The sequence below is a fragment of the Salmo salar genome, chromosome 13 (assembly GCF_965601325.2).
Source record: "Salmo salar chromosome 13, fSalSal1, whole genome shotgun sequence".
Classification (NCBI taxonomy): domain Eukaryota; kingdom Metazoa; phylum Chordata; class Actinopteri; order Salmoniformes; family Salmonidae; genus Salmo; species Salmo salar.
In genome coordinates this window covers 49,361,360-49,379,658 of record NC_138303.1, presented here as the reverse complement: position 1 = coordinate 49,379,658, position 18,299 = coordinate 49,361,360, and the positions used below count along the sequence as shown (strand labels likewise).

The following is an 18,299-nucleotide window of genomic DNA, read 5'->3' as shown; positions in this document are numbered from 1 at the left end:
CACCCTTCTATCGCCCCTCATCTTTATGGTACACTTCTCTCCCCCCTTTTCTCACCTTCGAGCACTGTTCTCTGCCCTCACTCCCATCCCCATCCGCTCTACCTCCCTCCATCAATGGTGATCTTTAGGGTGCATCCTAAAATAGGATAGTATCCCTCACCTCCCAGCCCTCGATGTGCGACTGCAGCTGTTCCAGGGCCTCCAATTTCTCCATCTGCCTCTTGGTCTCATTGATGTTGGAGCACACTGCCTTCATGGCCTGCAGGGCCTCCTCCACCGCAGGGTAGTCTGCGTGCTTCTTGGGCGTCCGCTTCAGCAGCTCCTAGTGGGGAGAGAGAGTGTAGGGAATAAAGACCATAAGGGGATGATGGCAAAGAGTCAAAATGTCTTCAGTAGTACTACAGTACATAAACAGTATTTGAAAATGTTTCAGATATCATCCAGCGCACCAAGGCTGTTAAGCACCATGCTCATTATTAGGAATAATTTTATCAATAAGGGTTGATGGTTAAAAACCAAAGGGTTGATGGTGGGTGTGGGGATGCAAAGGTAAGGTAAGATTATAGGATGAAGTAAGGACAGCGTTTTGGGGAAATGTTGGAGGATGGGGTGTGGAAGTTGAATGTAGAAGTTGGAAAAGAGAGAAGTTGGCCATGAGGTGGAAAATGGAGATCATAAATAGTCCTCAACTGGCAGCTTCATGAAATAGTACCGGCAAAACGCCAGTCTCAACATCAACAGTGAAAAGGCCACTCCGGGATGCTAGCCTTCTAGACAGAGTTCCTCTGTCCGGTGACTGTGTTCTTTTGCCCACCTTAATTTTTATTTTTATTGGCCAGTCTGAGATAAGGCTTTTTCTTTGCAACTCTGCCTAGAAGGCCAGAGTCGCCTCTTCACTGTTGACGTTGAGACTGGTGTTTGTGGGTACTATTTAATGGGGTGGCAGGTAGCCTAGTGGTTAGAGTGTTGGGCCAGTAACTGAAAGGTTGCTAGATCTAATCCCTGAGCTGACAAGCTAAAAATCTGTTCAGGGGAATAACTGTTCTTAGGCTGTCATTGTAAATAAGAATTTGTTCTTAACTTTGGGCTAGGGGGCAGAATTTTGAAATCTGGATGAAAAGCGTGCCCAAAGTAAACTGCCTGTTACACAGGCCCAGAAGCTAGGATATGCATATAATTGGTAGATTTGGATTGAAAACACTCGAAAGTTTCTAAAACTGTTAAAATAATGTCTGAGTATAACAGAACTGATATGGCAGGCGAAAACCCGAGGACAAACCATCCCCCCCCCCAAAAAATGTATTGTTTATTTATGTATTTTATCGTTAAATTGTATCATTTATTTATGTATTAGGGTACCTGAGGTTTGATTATAAACGTTGTTTGACTTGTTTGGAGAAGTTTATTGGTAACGTTTGGGATTCATTTTGAAGGAGGGAAACCGGTGGATTATTGAATGAAGCGCGCCAGCTAAACTGAGTTTTTGGGGATATAAAGGACTTTATCGAACAAAAGGACCATTTGTGATGTAGCTGGGACCTTTTGGCGTGCCAACAGAAGAAGATCTTCAAAGGTAAGGCATTTAATTTTATCGCCATTTCTGACTTTCTGCCAGGCTGCCAGGCTGAATTTTTTTTTTAATGCTTGTGTGCGGGGCGCTGTCCTCAGATAATCGCATGGTGTGCTTTCGCCGTAAAGCCTTTTTGAAATCTGACACAGTGGCTGGATTAACAAGAAGTTAAGCTTTATTTTGATGTATGACACTTGTATTTTCATGAATGTTAAATATTACTATTTCTGTAATTTGAATTTCGCGCTCTGCAATTTCACCGGATGTTGTCGAGGAGGGTCACTAGCGGAACACCTGCGCCAGAAAGGTTAACTGACTTGCCTAGTTAAATAAAGTTAAATAAAATAACTGAAAATGAAGCTGCCAGTTGAGGACTTGTGAGGCGTCTGTTTCTCAAACTAGACACTACAATGTACTTGTCCTCTTGCTCAGTTGTGCACCAGGGCCTCCCACTCTTTCTATTCTGGTTAGAGCCAGTTTGCGCTGTTCTGTGAAGGGAGTAGTACACAGCGTTGTATGAGATCTTCAATTTCTCGCATGGAATAGCCTTCATTTCTCAGAACAATAATAGACTGACGAGTTTCAGAAGAAAGGCCTTTGTTTCTGGCCATTTTGAGCCTGTAATCAAACCCACAAATGCTGATGCTCCATATACTCAACGAGACTAAAGAAGAGCAGTTTTACTGCTTCTTTAACTTCTATGGGCTAGGTGGCACGTCACCGTCCCACTCTATTCAACAGCCAGTGGAAGAGCGTGGCGCGAAATACAAAACCTCAAAAATGCAATAATTTCACATTTTTCAAACATACGACTATTTTAAAGACAAGATTCTCGTTAATCTAACCACATTGTTCAATTTCAAAAAGGCTTTACAGCGAAAGCAAAACATTAGATTATGTTAGGAATGTACATAGCCACAATTAATCACACAGCCATTTTCAAAGCAAGCATATGTCACATAAACCCAAAACACAGCTAAATGAAGCACTAACCTTTGATGATCTTCATCAGATGACACTCCTAGGACATTATGTTATACAATACATGCATGTTTTGTTCAATCAAGTTCATATTTATATCCAAAAACAGCTTTTTACATCGGCATGTGATGTTCAGAACATGCATTCCCACCCAAAACTTCCGGTGAATTTACTAAATTACTCACCATAAACGTTGACAAAATACATAACAATTATAGATACAGAACTCCTTTATGCAATCGCTATGTCAGATTTTAAAATAGCTTTTCGGCGAAAGCACATTTTGTAATATTCTGACTACATAGCTCAGCCATCACAGCTAGCTATTTTGACACCCGCCAACTTTGGGGCTCACTAAACTCAGAATTACTATTAGAAAAATGGTATTACCTTTGCTGATCTTCATCAGAATGCACTCCCAGGACTGCTACTTCCACAATAAATTTTGTTTTTGTTCAAAATAATCCATAGTTATGTCCAAATACCTCCGTTTTGTTCGTGTGTTCAGGTCACTATCCAAAGGGTAACGCGCGAGTGCATTTCGAGACCAAAAAAATCAAAATGTTCCTTTACCGTACTTAGAAGCATGTCAAACGCTGTTTAAAATCAATTTTGAAGGTATTTTTCTCGTAAAATAGCGATAATATTCGAACCGGACAATAGTGTTTTAATTCAAAGAGGAAAAGAAAAAACAGCATGGTCGCGGTACCGCACATACCCAGTCTCTTAGTCACCAGGCAGACCACTGACAAACTGAGCTACCATACTCTGCCCAGAGACAGGAGACGCCTCAATCCGCTTTCTGAAGGCTTTAGAGAGCCAATGGAAGCCTTAGAAAGTGCAACGTAACCCCAGAGATACTGTAGTTTCGAAAGGGACTAGAAAGAAGAACTACAAATTGTCAGACAGGCCACTTCCTGCTTGGAATTTTCTCAGGTTTTTGCCTGCCATATGAGTTCTGTTATACTCACAGACACCATTCAAACAGTTTTAGAAACGTCAGAGTGTTTTATATCCACATCTACTAATAATATGCATATTCTCATTTCTGGGAAAGAGTAGTAACCAGTTTAAATCGGGTACGTTTTTTATCCGGCAGTGAAAATTCTGCCCCCTAGCCCAGACAGGTTAATCAACACGACAGTTTTCCGCTGTGCTAACATAATTGCAAAAAAGGTTTTCTAATGATCAATTAGCCTTTTAAAATTATAAATGTGGATTAGCTAACACAACGTGCCATTGGAACACAGGACTGATGGTTGCTGATAATGGGCCTCTACGCCTATGTAGATATTCCGTTTTTTTTTTTTTTAAATCTTCAGTTTCCAGCTACAACATTAACAATGTCTACACTGTATTTCTGATCAATTTAATGTTATTTTAATGGACAACAAAAATGTGCTTTTCTTTCAAAAACAAGGACATTTCTAAGTGACCCCAAACTTTTGAACGGTAGTGTATATATAAATGGAGGCAGGCAAATACCTTTCACTGAGCTGTGTAAAGACAGATTGACAGGGGTGAGACAATTAATTGTAATTTATCCTAATGTTATTTTGTTGTTTACAGGTGTACTATCCTTCTAACCCTATGCAGCCAGGACCCGTGTACTTTTTAACTCCTCGCAAGTGTGGCTTGTTGTCTGCTGTGAAGGAATACCACAACAAGTCAACTACTTGATTGATGAAGGCATGTCATCCAGCAAAGGCAGCAGCGCAGTCATCAACTACATACACCATTTCTTCACCAACTACGGAGTTGGGGAAACACGTGTGGACCCGAATTGGTATAACTGCAGTGACCAAAAGAAGAACAAGTTTGCGCAAAGCTGACATCCTTCCTCCCAAAGATGGTCTGCCTGTACAAGCACCACTTGGACTGGACACAGCTAGACAATCTTACCTTTTTGAGAAGATCAGGGAGTTTTGCAACAAAAAGGCTATAGATATCACATGTTCTGCACCAAAGTCAAGGGCAGGGCAGGACAGAAACAGGCCATCCGAATATAGATTCCCTTGTTCATGCGTGGTTCGGACGGACCACTCATCAGCACTACAATTTTTTTTATCCTGCTGCTCAGCCACTTTATCCCTGATTGTATGCATACAACTACCTTGTCTGTCACTGATATCGTTATTGATATTGTTCGTGTACATACTGTATATTATTTGATTTATATTGACACTTTCTGATATTGCTACTCTGCAAGTAACCATTTGGCTGGTTACTGATTATGTACTGTACATGTGCACCTCACTCAGGATTCAACTCGGGTTGCATGGCCTTAACTTATGTATGGAATACTATGTGATAAATGCGTGTGTAACAGTATATAGAGTAAGCTAATGTACTGGTGTGAAGGCATTTTGGCAGTGGTGTAAACTACTTCAGTTAAAATACTTTAAAGTACTACTTACGTACTTTTGGGGGGATAAATTACTTTACTATTTATATTTTTGGCAACTTTACTTCACTACATTTCGAAAGAAAATAATGTCCTTTTCACTCATTTTCCCTGACACCCAAAGGTACTTGTTACATTTTGACAGGAAAATGGTCCAATTCACACACTTATCAAGAGAACATCCCTGGTCATCCCTACTGGATCTGATCTGGAAGACTCATTAAACACAAATGCTTTGTTTGTAAATTATGTCTGAGTGTTGGAGTGTGCCCCTGGCTATCTGTCAATAAAAAATAAAAAAATTGGGCCGTCTGGTTTAATAAGGAATTTGAGATAAGTATCAAAAGAAAAAGTATAAGTATCAAAAGTAATTGTACTTAATTTAAGTATATTTACAACCAAATACTATTAGACTTTTACTCTAGTAGTATTTTACTGGGTGACTTTTACAACAGTCATTTTCTATTAAGGTATCTTTACATTTACTCAATTATGACAATTTAGAACTTTTTCCACCACTGGATGTGGCTGGGGTTTATAGCATTTCTTTCACAAGACCCATCAATTTAGACAAGTGTGTCTAGGTAAGCGTTGTCATGACGTGGCCCTTTCTGGGTGTAGATTGTGGCTTCCCCCTCTCTCACCCTCTCCTACACCCAGGTTCTGTTATCTCAGGCCATAGATTCCTTGCGGAGACTCTCTCCCCCTGGTCATGCAGAGAGAGAGACCACAGAGAGAACAAGGGATTTCACTTGGCCAAACTCCTAAATCCCCAAAATGGGAGTTTTAAACAATATGTCCACTTGTGAGAATGTGGGAAGGGTCCGTGGACACTGAAGGGACAGTTATGTTGAGTGTGTTTCAGTTGGTGACCTCGTGAAGGACAGGAAACACACATAACTATATCTCTGAATGTGTACATTTTTCACGTATGGTGTTTGCATCTAATTCTTGTATAAAATGAATGAGTAAAGATAAAACTATTTGTGAAGTGATATAATGTGATGTTAAACTTTACATTTTTAGAGAATTGTATTCCCTGTAAAGTTGAACTAGTCAGCGGGCTACGCCCCCGTGAGCGCAGACATGATCTGGCGTCATGGAACCGCCCTTTTCTATTGTTACGAATAAAACCCCTCCTGAGGAAATCCTCGTCAGACCACGCATACCTCGGTGTAAGCTGAGGTGGCACAGGTTTGAGTACCAAAACTAGAAAACTATACCACGTGGAGCATTGGCTACACGGCTGGAAACGGTTAAACTCAGACTATCGATCCCTACAGAATAAGAGCAAATCTTAGATACTAATTATTAGTCTGCAGCTAGAAATGATGTAAACCTGGGATGCGAATACAGACAAAACATCTACTCTAAGAACAATGGACGCATGATGTATCCATTACAACAGACACTGTTAGGAGCCGCTGATAGAGCAACCACCATGAGTAACCAGAGACTCTCTGATGAACTGACTCTCCCGCAGACGGACCAATGATTCTAACAGAGAAGACAACAACAACATATGAGCGTAAATATATTGATTGCAATTATTCCCGAATGAGCGAGCATTCATGTGCAAAGGATTAGCATTTCAATTAATATAATTATCCACTGTGTGTAGTGATCTATTTTCTCTTTCCCGCTCTTTCTCAGTCCACACCCCCTTCCCTTTGTCCAGCAAGCCGTCATATCGGCTTAGCCCACTAGGGAATCTTCCCTATCATCGTTAGTAACCAATATCTACTGTTTGTTTATGCATTTCTGTGATTATTTAGCTAGTTAGTAAATAAATTATTAAGCCAATTGGTGTATGGATGATTCGTAGTTTAGGCTGGGTTTGTGCAGATAACCAACGATTTACAATGTTTGGAACGAGACTGACGTGAGGTAAAGAATAATTAACTAACTTCTCTAGGGTAGGTGGCACCAAATCGTCCCACCTACGTAACAGCCAGTGTAATCCCGTGGCGCGTTATTCAAAAACCTCAAAAATGCAAAAACTTCAATTTTTCAAACATATGACTATTTTACACCATTTTAACCTGTTAGGGCTAGGGGGCAGTATTGACACGGCTGGATAAAAAACGTACCCGATTTAAGCTCTTACATCTAGACGTTCCGCTAGCGGAACACCTGCTCCAATATCCAATGATAGGCGTGGCGCGAATTACAAATTCCTCAAAAATACAAAAACTTCAATTTTTCAAACATATGACTATTTCACAGCATTTTAAAGATAAGACTCTCCTTTATCTAACCACACTGTCCGATTTCAAAAAGGCTTTACAACGAAAGCAAAACATTAGATTATGTCAGCAGAGTACCAAGCCAGAAATAATCAGACACCCATTTTTCAAGCTAGCATATAATGTCACAAAAACCCAGAAGACAGCTAAATGCAGCACTAACCTTTGATGATCTTCATCAGATGACAACCCTAGGACATTATGTTATACAATACATGCATGTTTTGTTCAATCAAGTTCATATTTATATCAAAAACCAGCTTTTTACATTAGCATGTGACGTTCAGAACTAGCATACCCCCCGCAAACTTCCGGCGAATTCACTAAGAATTTACTAAATTACTCACGATAAACGTTCACAAAAAGCATAACAATTATTTTAAGAATTATAGATACAGAACTCCTCTATGCACTCGATATGTCCGATTTTAAAATAGCTTTTTGGTGAAAGCACATTTTGCAATATTCTAAGTACATAGCCCAGGCATCACGGGCTAGCTATTTAGACACCCGGCAAGTTTAGCACTCACCAATATCAGGTTTACTATTATAAAAGTTTGATTACCTTTTGTTGTCTTCGTCAGAATGCACTCCCAGGACTGCTACTTCAATAACAAATGTTGGTTTGGTCCAAAATAATCCATCGTTATATCCGAATAGCGGCGTTTTGTTCGTGCGTCCCAGACACTATCTGAAATGGTAAATCAGGGTCGTGCGCATGGCGCAATTCGTGACAAAAAAAATCTAAATATTCCATTACCGTACTTCGAAGCATGTCAACCGCTGTTTAAAATCCATTTTTATGCCATTTTTCTCGTAAAAAAGCGATAATAGTCCGACCGGGAATATCCTTTTAGCTAAACAGAGGAAAGTAAACAAAGCTTTTGGTCGACGCGGGCACGAGCCTGAGTCTCACAGTACTGTAACCAGCCACTACCCAAACGCGCTACTTTTTTTCAGCCAGAGCCTGCAAAGCCACGATTCAGCTTTTTACCGCCTTCTGAGACCCTATGGCAGCCGTAGGAAGTGTCACGGGACAGCTAAGATCCTCACTCTTCAATAAACAGAGACAAGAAGAACGACACCTTGTCAGACAGGCCACTTCCTGCCTGAAACCTTGTCAGGTATTTGCCTGCCAAATGAGTTCTGTTATACTCACAGACACCATTCAAACAGTTTTAGAAACTTTAGGGTTTTTCTATCCATATGTAATAAGTATATGCATATTCTAGTTACTGGGAAGGAGTGGTAACCAGATTAAATCGGGTACGTTTTTTATCCAGCCGTGAAAATACTGCCCCCTAGCCATAACAGGTTAATCTGGTTACTATATTTATTTCTCAACTTTCCTAATATTGAGCACATTGCTTCTCTTTACAACAAGAGTATACATAAATAAATAAAGCTATTCTGTTTCGAGACCGGTGCATGATATTGGTCCATTCAAAAGCAAAACAAATTTCACACATATATTATCTAGTATATGTGACTCACCACCTGGATTCGGTCTTATGAAGCAAAATTAGAAATAGTTTTTAAACATTAGTAAAAAGTTGAGAATCAGAGCTACAAAATGGTATATCATACACTGCATTTTTGAGGAACAATGGGAAAGTAATTCTGCTTTGAATGTTGATTGAACTTGTAAACTCACTTTTGAGAAAAGGGCCTTTGAATGTTTTGGTACCTACTGGAGAGCTCTCCTTTGTCTACACACATTCAGCATTGTTCACACCTTAACCTGTTAGAGCTAGGGGGCAGTATTGACACAGCCGGATAAAAAACATACCCGATTTAATCTGGTTACTACTCCTGCCCAGTAACTAGAATATGCATATAATTATTGGCTTTGGATAGAAAACACCCTAAAGTTTCTAAAACTGTTTGAATGGTGTCTGTGAGTATAACAGAACTCCTATGGCAGGCCAAAACCTGAGAAGATTTCATGCAGGAAGTGGCCTGTTTGAGAAGTAGTGTTTCATCTTGGCTCTTTTTATTGAAGACTCAGGATCTGTGCAATAACGTGACACTTCCTACGGCTTCCATAGGCTCTCAGAGCCCGGGAAAAAGCTGAACGATATCGAGGCAGGCTCTGGCTGAAACACTTTATCGCTTTTGGCAAGTGGCCACTCAGAGTACTATGGGCTTAGGCGCGTGCCCGCGTCGACCGAATGCTTTCTTTTCCTTTGTCTGTTTACCTAAACGCAGATTCCCGGTCGGAATATTATCGCTTTTTTATGAGAAAAATTGCATAAAAATTGATTTTAAACAGCGGTTGACATGCTTCGAAGTACGGTAATGGAATATTTAGAATTTCTTTTGTCACGAATTGTGCCATGCTCGCCACCCTTATTTACCCTTTAGGATAGTGTCTTGAACGCACGAACAAAACGCCGCTGTTTGGATATAACGATGGATTATTTTGGACCAAACCAACATTTGTTATTGAAGTAGAAGTCCTGGGAGTGCATTCTGACGAAGACAACCAAGGTAAGAACATTTTTCTTATAGTAAATCTGACTTTGATTGCTAAACTTGCTGGGTGTCTAAATAGCTAGCCCTGTGATGCCGGGCTATCTACTGAGAATATTGCAAAATGTGCTTTCACCGAAAAGCTATTTTAAAATCGGACATATCGAGTGCATAGAGGAGTTCTGTATCTATAATTCTTAAAATAATTGTTATGCTTTTTGTGAACGTTTATCATGAGTAATTTAGTAAATTCACCGGCAGTGTTCGGTGGGAATGCTAGTCACATGCTAGTCACATGCTAATGTAAAAAGCTGTTTTTTGATATAAATATGAACTTGATTGAACAGAACATGCATGTATTGTATAACATAATGTCCTAGGGTTGTCATCTGATGAAGATCATCAAAGGTTAGTGCTGCATTTAGCTGTGGTTTTGTTTTTTGTGACATTATATGCTAGCTTGAAAAATGGGTGTCTGATTATTTCTGGCTTGGTACTCTGCTGACATAATCTAATGTTTAGCTTTCGTTGTAAAGCCTTTTTGAAATCGGACAGTGTGGTTAGATTAATGAGAGTCTTGTCTTTAAAATGGTGTAAAATAGTCATATGTTTGAGAAATTGAAGTAATAGCATTTCTAAGGTATTTGAATATCGCGCCACGGGATTACACTGGCTGTTGAGTAGGTGGGACGCAAGCGTAACACTGGCCCAGAGAGGTTAAAATAATACCTTATTATTGATGTAGCTTATAGGCTTAATCACAAATGGCCAGATCGTGACATAGACAAAACTAAAAACTGTTCTCGATTGGTCATGACCACTGTATAGATCATTGGTCATGATGTGCAAATTTCACAGGACCGCGGCTAATTGCCCATGTGGTCATGTTGTCTAAGCTCGTAGGCACTGAAGCTTGTGGTGATTGGTGGCATGTTATAGAGCAGGGGTATTGAACTCTTACCCTAGGAGGTCCAGAGCCTGCTGGTTTTCTGTTTTACCTGATAATTAATTGCACTCACCTGGTGTCCCAGGTCTAAATCAGTCCCTGATTAACCAGGACAAATGTAAAAACTGCAGTGGAACTGGCTTTCTCGTAATTTAATATTTACTTTAGACAGTAAAAACTACAAAAATAAACCGGACTGAGGATGCGCAAACCGTTTGGGTTGTTTGATTTCAGATTCAAATCAAGTAATCAAAGAATGACCCATTTTTTTATATCTTGACATCTAATAGGAAATATTAGTTGGCCATAAAGTACACTGCCCCTCTGACTTGGAGGCAGGACTGAGTTGCATTCTCCTTGGGGTCAGCAGGACCTTACCTTCAGTAAGAGGGGGTACTTGCAGATTCTCTGAATGGGTGATAGCAGGTGCCCCTCCAGGGGAAAGTCTGTGCTCTTCTTCCCTCCCAACAGCATACAGTGCTGGAACACAGAAAGATTTGAACAAAAACAAATGTATTAATGTGGGACATCTATGGTCCTGTAAAATTACACATTTCCTTTGTGTGATTCTTTACTATTCTTCTCAAACAAACTTGGTTACTCCACTAAAATGATTATGTAAAATGGTTAAGGGCAAGAAGCAAAATCCAAAACACCATAGAAAGTCTTCTCAGCCACATTCATGACCTCCATGGGGGTCAGGTGGCATACTGGAACTAAAGTCATGCTTGAAAAAGAAATCAGTTGTGGTGGTGAAACCCTTCTGAGGAGAATTATTCAGATGTATGAGAGAGAGAGAAGGCGATAAAGCTGGTGGGTTTACTCTTCTCTGTGCTCTATGTTCTAGCAATCATGCATTTCAAAAGCTAAGTCCAAGGGTAAGCAAGGGCAGCGATCACCAGATCAAAGTAGATATGCCACACCATAATACTACAGTGGAGAAAACAGAAAGCACATCATTGGTCGGTATAGGGCACGCATTTCCTTTTAATCACAATCCACTGCATCCGCCTATGTCACACTTCTGCATCTGCGGTGAAAGGTGACAGCGCTAGAGCGATGTTTGTCAGACCATGAGACATCTTGGTCTTCTCACAAAATCATCTGTAGCATCCGAACAGTTTGGCCTACAAACTATTATGACCCGTCTATGAGACTCGCAAACACGATGGTGTTCTCCATTTTGCTCAACAACCTCCACAAGTGTCAGGGGACTCGTCTGAAGTCAGTATAGCCGATCTGCCAACTTCTGTCTGGGATACACACTAATATGACCCATCTGTGCAAAGGTGAGACTCTAGGATGCCAACAGGCCTCACAAGACGCGTCTGAAGAAACCCCGGTACCAGTTGAAGAAAGGAATGGGTCGTGACCCGATTCTGGAAACTAGGCGTATGTCGTAAGTCACGACTTCACAGGAGAGCCTGTTTGAATGTTAAAAAAAAATTCTAGCAAAATGCGTTTTTGGGTGGAAATGCCTTCTTGAACATGTGAACTTTCATGTGCCTTAATATCAAACTTGTATGCCATCTGTAAATACGAATAAAATTGTTAAATTACAAGCCTTGTTGGTAAAGCTACAGAAAAAGTATGCAACCTTCCCACTAGCCATGATTGGCTGAGATAATGAGTCTGCCATATAGAAGGCTTTGGTCTATTTGAACTCGTCAGTCTGTTTTGGTAATGCTGTCGAACGCGACTTTAAAAAAAATGTATTGTGTAGTGGAGCTGCGTAAGTGTTGCTCTCCACTTTCTGAAGGATCAAGTTTTGAAATCAGTGGAATTAGAGTATGATAGCTAAAGAGACGGGGAAAACACCTGTCTCCAGATTACATCTTCAAACTAAGTTCAACCGTGGTATGGCATTCCTGACAGGGAGACGCGTCCATCATTCATGATGATGTATACAGGTAAGATAGTCTAGTGTTAGCTAGCTAACATTAGCTAGTCAAACAAAAATGTGACTTAAGTATAAGTACCCCATGTAATTTTCCACTAGCAGCCTGGGAGAAAATGTACAGAACACAACTAGAGCAAGTTCAGGTCAGTCAATAACCAGACGGAGGAAGCACATCGGGGTCAACAAGGCTCAGATCTTCCATCCAGCTGTGCCAATGCACTGCAGCTGGCCAGCTTGCACTGAGCATGACATCACCATTGGAAGCACAGTCAAAGGCAGTTCCTGTGTTCATAAACGGAAGAAGAGTTGACATGATGAGAGAGAGATAGTGGTAATAGACAGAGAAAGAGACAAAAGGAGATGCGTGAAAAGGAGACAACTTGCGTGAGCGGTGGGATCCTCACCAGGAGGAAGGTCCTGATTTCGGGGATCTTGTTGAGCTCCATCAGCAGCCGCAGGGCCTTCTCGTGGTTACTGCAGTACTCCCCATACACAGAGAACCGCCCCTTCTGAAAGTTGGAGAAAGAAACAACAAGTCATTCCGTGCCCGATCTGATCTAGCTAGTGGATATACTGTACGGTCAAAAAGGTTTGGCCACTGAAGGCTTTCCTCGTGAACACTTAGTAATATGATAGCTGTGATAAACATAGGATAGATGCATTATTCATCTACCATTAGAAACAATGTAGAGGCTTAGGCAATCACTCTCTCAGAATTCAATTTAGGCTACAGCCCAAAACTCCAGATAGACCCTAGTGCTGTACACTAGCATTTAGGAAGTGAAACCAGATTCAGTGATGGGCCGCTGCACTCTACGGTTGGTTCCTGAAACGCTGCTGCTGTCACCTGAAACAGCGCAGGAAATTAAATCCTAGCCCAAGCATGCAAGGTTAGCATAACTTCACAGCCTTCAGAGAAATTACGCTCTCCATCTCAAAAGCTGGATGTGTGCATTTAAAAACATTTGTTTTTGTTCGCCATTAGAATATTGAGCATGAGGTAAGAATGCTGCACATCAGGCATCCAATGTTAAAAACGATGTAATTGTGAAAATTCTGATGGGACAAAGTATTGGAAAAGGTAACAATAATGACGAGGTGCTCCATTGGTCTCAGCATCACCTTCTGTTTCCCTGTCACTCTCTCTCTCTCTCTCTCTCTCAACCCCGCTCTCTTTTCTAAATTCCAACTCTCACAGCTTTTTGGATACATTGACTTGATATACTAACTCAAGAAGCTAGGCTGCTATAGTCTAATCTAGCCTTCCATCCTCCAAATCTCATGACTGTGTCAGGTCCACACGGCAATGCAGCGGGGGGGGAAAAAATTGCCCGGGGCTCTGCTGCCCAACACACACACACAAACACACACAGAGCGGCTAAGACAGTGGCTGGCAGGGCAACAAAGTCTGAGGCATTCTCTCAACCATACCAAGAGTCTTGAAGGAGTTCCCACATACAGTTGAAGTCGGAAGTTTACATACACTTAGGTTGGTCATTAAAACTCGCTTTTCAACCACTGCAAAAATGTCTTGTTAACACACTATACACTTCGGCAAGTCGGTTAGGACATCTACTTTGTGCACGACATGCACTTCCGGCGCCGACAGAGATGGCCGCCTCGCTTCGCGTTCCTAGGAAACTATGCAGTATTTCGTTTTTTATGTGTTATTTCTTACATTGTTACCCCAGGAAATCTTAGGTTTTATTACATACAGTCGGGAGGAACTATTGGATAAGAGCAACGTCAACTCACCAACATTACGACCAGGAATACGACTTTCACGAAGCGGATCCTCTGTTTAGTCCACCACCCAGGACAATGGATCGGATAAAGCCGGTGACCTAAAACAACGGCGCCGCAGAAGGGGCAGACGGAGCGGTCTTCTGGTCAGGCTCCGTAGACGGGCACATCGCGCACCGCTCCTGAGCATAATACTCGCCAATGTCCAGTCTCTTGACAACAAGGTAGACGAAATCCGAGCAAGGGTTGCCTTCCAGAAAGACATCAGAGATTGTAACGTTCTTTGTTTCACGGAAACATGGCTCACTCGGGATACGTCAGAGTCGGTACAGCCACCTGGCTTTGTCACGCATCGCGCCGACAGAAACAAACATCTCTCTGGTAAGAAGATGGGCGGGGGTGTATGCCTAATGATTAATGAGACGTGGTGTGATCATAACAACATACAGGAACTCAAGTCCTTTTGTTCACCTGACCTAGAATTCCTTACAATCAAATGCCGACCGCGTTATCTACCAAGAGAATTCACTACCAGAGGGTAGTAAGGTCTGCACAACGCATCACCGGGGGCAAACTACCTGCCCTCCAGGACACCTACACCACCCGATGTCACAGGAAGGCCAAAATGATCATCAAGGACAACAACCACCCGAGCCACTGCCTGTTCCCCCCACTATCATCCAGAAGGTGAGGTCAGTACAGGTGCATCAAAGCGGGGACCGAGAGACTGAAAAACAGCTTCTATCTCAAGGCCATGAGACTGTTAAACAGCCATCACTAACATTGAGTGACTGCTGCCAACATACTGACTCCTCTCTAGCCACTTTAATAATGGAAGAATTTATGTAATAAATGTATCACTAGCCACTTTAAACAATGCCACTTTATATAATGTTTACATACCCTACGTTACTCATCTCATATGTATATAGTGTACTCTATACCATCTACTGCATCTTGCCAATGCCGTTCGGCCATTGCTCATTCATATATTTTTATGTGCATATTCTTATTCATTCCTTTACACTTGTGTGTATAAGGTAGTTGTTGTATAATTGTTAGGTTAGATTACTTGTTAGATATTACTGCATGGTCGGAACAAGAAGCACAAGCATTTCGCTACACTCGCATTAACATCTGCTAACCATGTGTATGTGACAAATACATTTTGATTTAACCTGTCTCTCCTTTCTGGGGAGGTTCCCATTGCTTGCAAGGCAGTCGGTGAGGTTCGTCCTTTATTTAAAGGAGAGATCAAGCTGATCCTAACTGCTTTAGGGCAATTTCTATTTTGCTCTGTTTATTAAAAGTGTTGGAAAAACGTGTCAATAATCAACTGACAGGCTTTCTTGATGTCTATAGTATTCTCTCTGGTATGCAATCTGGTTTCTACTCAGGTTATGGATGTGTCACTGCAACGTTAAAAAGGTCCTCAATGATGTCACCATTGCCCTTGATTCTAAGCAATGTTGTGCTGCTATTTCTATTGACTTGGCCAAAGCTTTTGATACGGTAGACCATTCCATTCTTGTGGGCCGGCTAAGGAGTATTGGTGTCTGTGAGGGGCCTATGGCCTGGTTTGTGAACTACCTCTCTCAAAGAGTGCAATGTATGAAGTAAAAATGTCTCAGCCATTGCCTGTCACCAAGGGAGTACCACAAGGCTCAATCCTAGGACCCACGCTCTTCTCAATTTACATCAACAACATAGCTCAGGCAGTAGGAAGCTCTCTCATCCATTTATATGCAGATGATACAGTCTTATACTCAGCTGGCCCCTCCCCGGATTTTGTGTTAAATGCTCTACAACAAAGCTTCCTTAGTGTCCAAGCTTTCTCTACCCTTAACCTTGTTCTGAACACCTCCAAAACAAAAAGTCATGTGGTTTGGTCAGAAGAATGCCGCTCTCCCCACATGTGTGATTACTACCGCAGAGGGTTTAGAGCTTGAGGTAGTCACCTCAAACAAGTATGGCAAGGCGGTACACTGTCCTTCTCTCAGCACATGTCAAAGCTGCAGGCTAAAGTTAAATCTATACTTGGTTTCCTCTATCGTAATCACTCCTCTTTCACCCCAGCTGCCAAACTAACCCTGATTCAGTGGACCATCCTACCCATGCTAGATTACGGAGACATAATTTATAGATCGGCAGGTAAAGGTGAGTGGCTAGATGTTCCTTACCATTCGGCCATCAGATTCGCCACCAATGCTCCTTATAGGACACATCACTGCACTCTATACTCTTCTGTAAACTGGTAATCTCTATGTATCCGTCGCAAGACCCACTGGTTGATGCTTATTTATAAAACCCTCTTAGGCCTGACTTCCCCCCTATCTGAGATATCTACTTCAGCCCTCATCCTCCACATACAACACCCATTCTACCAGTCACATTCTGTTAAAGGTCCCCAAAGCACACACATCCCTGGGTCGCTCGTCTTTTCAGTTCGCTGCAGCTAGCGACTGGAACGAGCTGCAACAAACACTCAAACTGGATAGTTTTATCTCAATCTCTTCATTCAAAGACTCAATCACGGACACTCTTACTGACAGTTGTGGCTGCTTTGTATGATGTATTGTTGTCTCTACCTTCTTGACCTTTGTGCTGTTGTCTGTAGCCAATAATGTTTGTACCATGTTTTGTGTTGCTACAATGTTGTGTTGTTGTCATGTGTTGCAACCATGCTGTGTTGTCATGTGTTTCTGCCTTGCTATGTTGTTGTCTTAGGTCTCCCTTTATGTAGTGTTGTTGTCTCTCTTGTCGTGATGTGTGTTTTGTCTATTTTTTTTTTTTAAATCCCAGCCTTTTGCCAGGCCATCATTGTAAATAAGAATTTGTTCTTAACTGACTTGCCTAGTTAAATAAAGGTTAAATAAAATAAAAAATACCTCAATTACCTTGTACCCTTGCACATCGACTCGGTACTGGTACGCTGTGTATATAGCCAAGTTATCATTACTCATTGTTGGGAAGGATTGTAAGTAAGCATTTACTGTTAGTCTACACCTGTTTTTTACAAAGCATGTGACTAATGAAATGGTATCAGGACACATTAAAAAGGTAATACATTTTTACAGTTACATCTTTACTAAAAAGCCCATAAGCATTTATTTATTTTTATTCCCTACATGCAAATACCCTTATAGAAAAGCCTCACCTTGAATGCAAACACTAACAATACTTTTTGAACAGGGAAATGTACTGTAACAAACCTGAAGCATTTAATGCGTTGAACCATCCTATTGAAAAATCCACCTTGCATCGATTAAGGTTCAAAATGTAAGGCCACCCTAAACTGGGTTTGTGCTCCACCTTGGCCGGACAAGACACTGCTGTGTGTGGAATACTTGGGAGGCCATTCACTTTCTCAGGTACTACTACACAGCCCAATTTACTATAACTTATTGAAAAACCTTATTATAGAAGATTTTAGTTGGGTAAAAAGAAATGACAGGTGAGTCTCTCATTCATTGAAATTCTGAAGTTGAAAGATGTTAATTGAGAAGTTTAAGGCATTTTGAAATCCGTTCAATTGATACAACGAACGATGATAATACTGTTTTACTGTTTTGACTACAGGAGCTTTCCCTTTAAACAAACACCATTTACAGCATACTTTCCTATCAACTGAATGAATGTTCCTTTCAATGTCTCTTATTCTACAAAGTCCCCTCAGTGTGTGTGTGTCCGTGTCTGTGTGGGGGGGCCCGTGACTTGTCCCATTGATGACTGACACTCTCTCTTCCCCCGACAAAGGCAGTTATTGGTTGTCCCCAAGGGCCAAATTAGTTAAAAAAGGGTGGGATGAGGAGGAGGGAGGAAGAGATGGCAGGAGGAGGAAATCAATCTGCTGAAGGGGATGTAAGTAAGCATTTCACTGTAATACCTGTTGTATTCGGCGCATGTGACAAATAACATTTGATTTGATTTCAATGACAGGGGCCTTGCATGGGGCTGGCAGGCAACAGATATTTTATTTTACCTTATTTAACTAGGCAAGTCAGATAAGAACAAATTCTAATTTCCAATGATGGCCT

General features: G+C 41.3%; 1 protein-coding gene across 2 annotated transcripts in view; it reads right to left on the bottom strand.

Moving 5' to 3' along the window:
- Positions 1-18,299, bottom strand: part of LOC106566945 (phosphatidylinositol 3,4,5-trisphosphate-dependent Rac exchanger 1 protein) — a 160,302-nt gene that overhangs the window by 108,501 nt on the left and 33,502 nt on the right. The window contains exons 4-6 of one of the 2 annotated variants that reach the window (XM_014135621.3): positions 12,924-13,028; positions 10,998-11,099; positions 161-322 (exon numbers count right to left, since the gene is read on the bottom strand). In XM_014135621.3, coding sequence (XP_013991096.3) covers positions 161-322; positions 10,998-11,099; positions 12,924-13,028 — 369 coding nt within the window. Of the gene's footprint in view, positions 1-160; positions 323-10,997; positions 11,100-12,598; positions 12,816-12,923; positions 13,029-18,299 lie in introns of those variants that run through there. The other variant, XM_014135623.3, reaches the window with a different exon arrangement.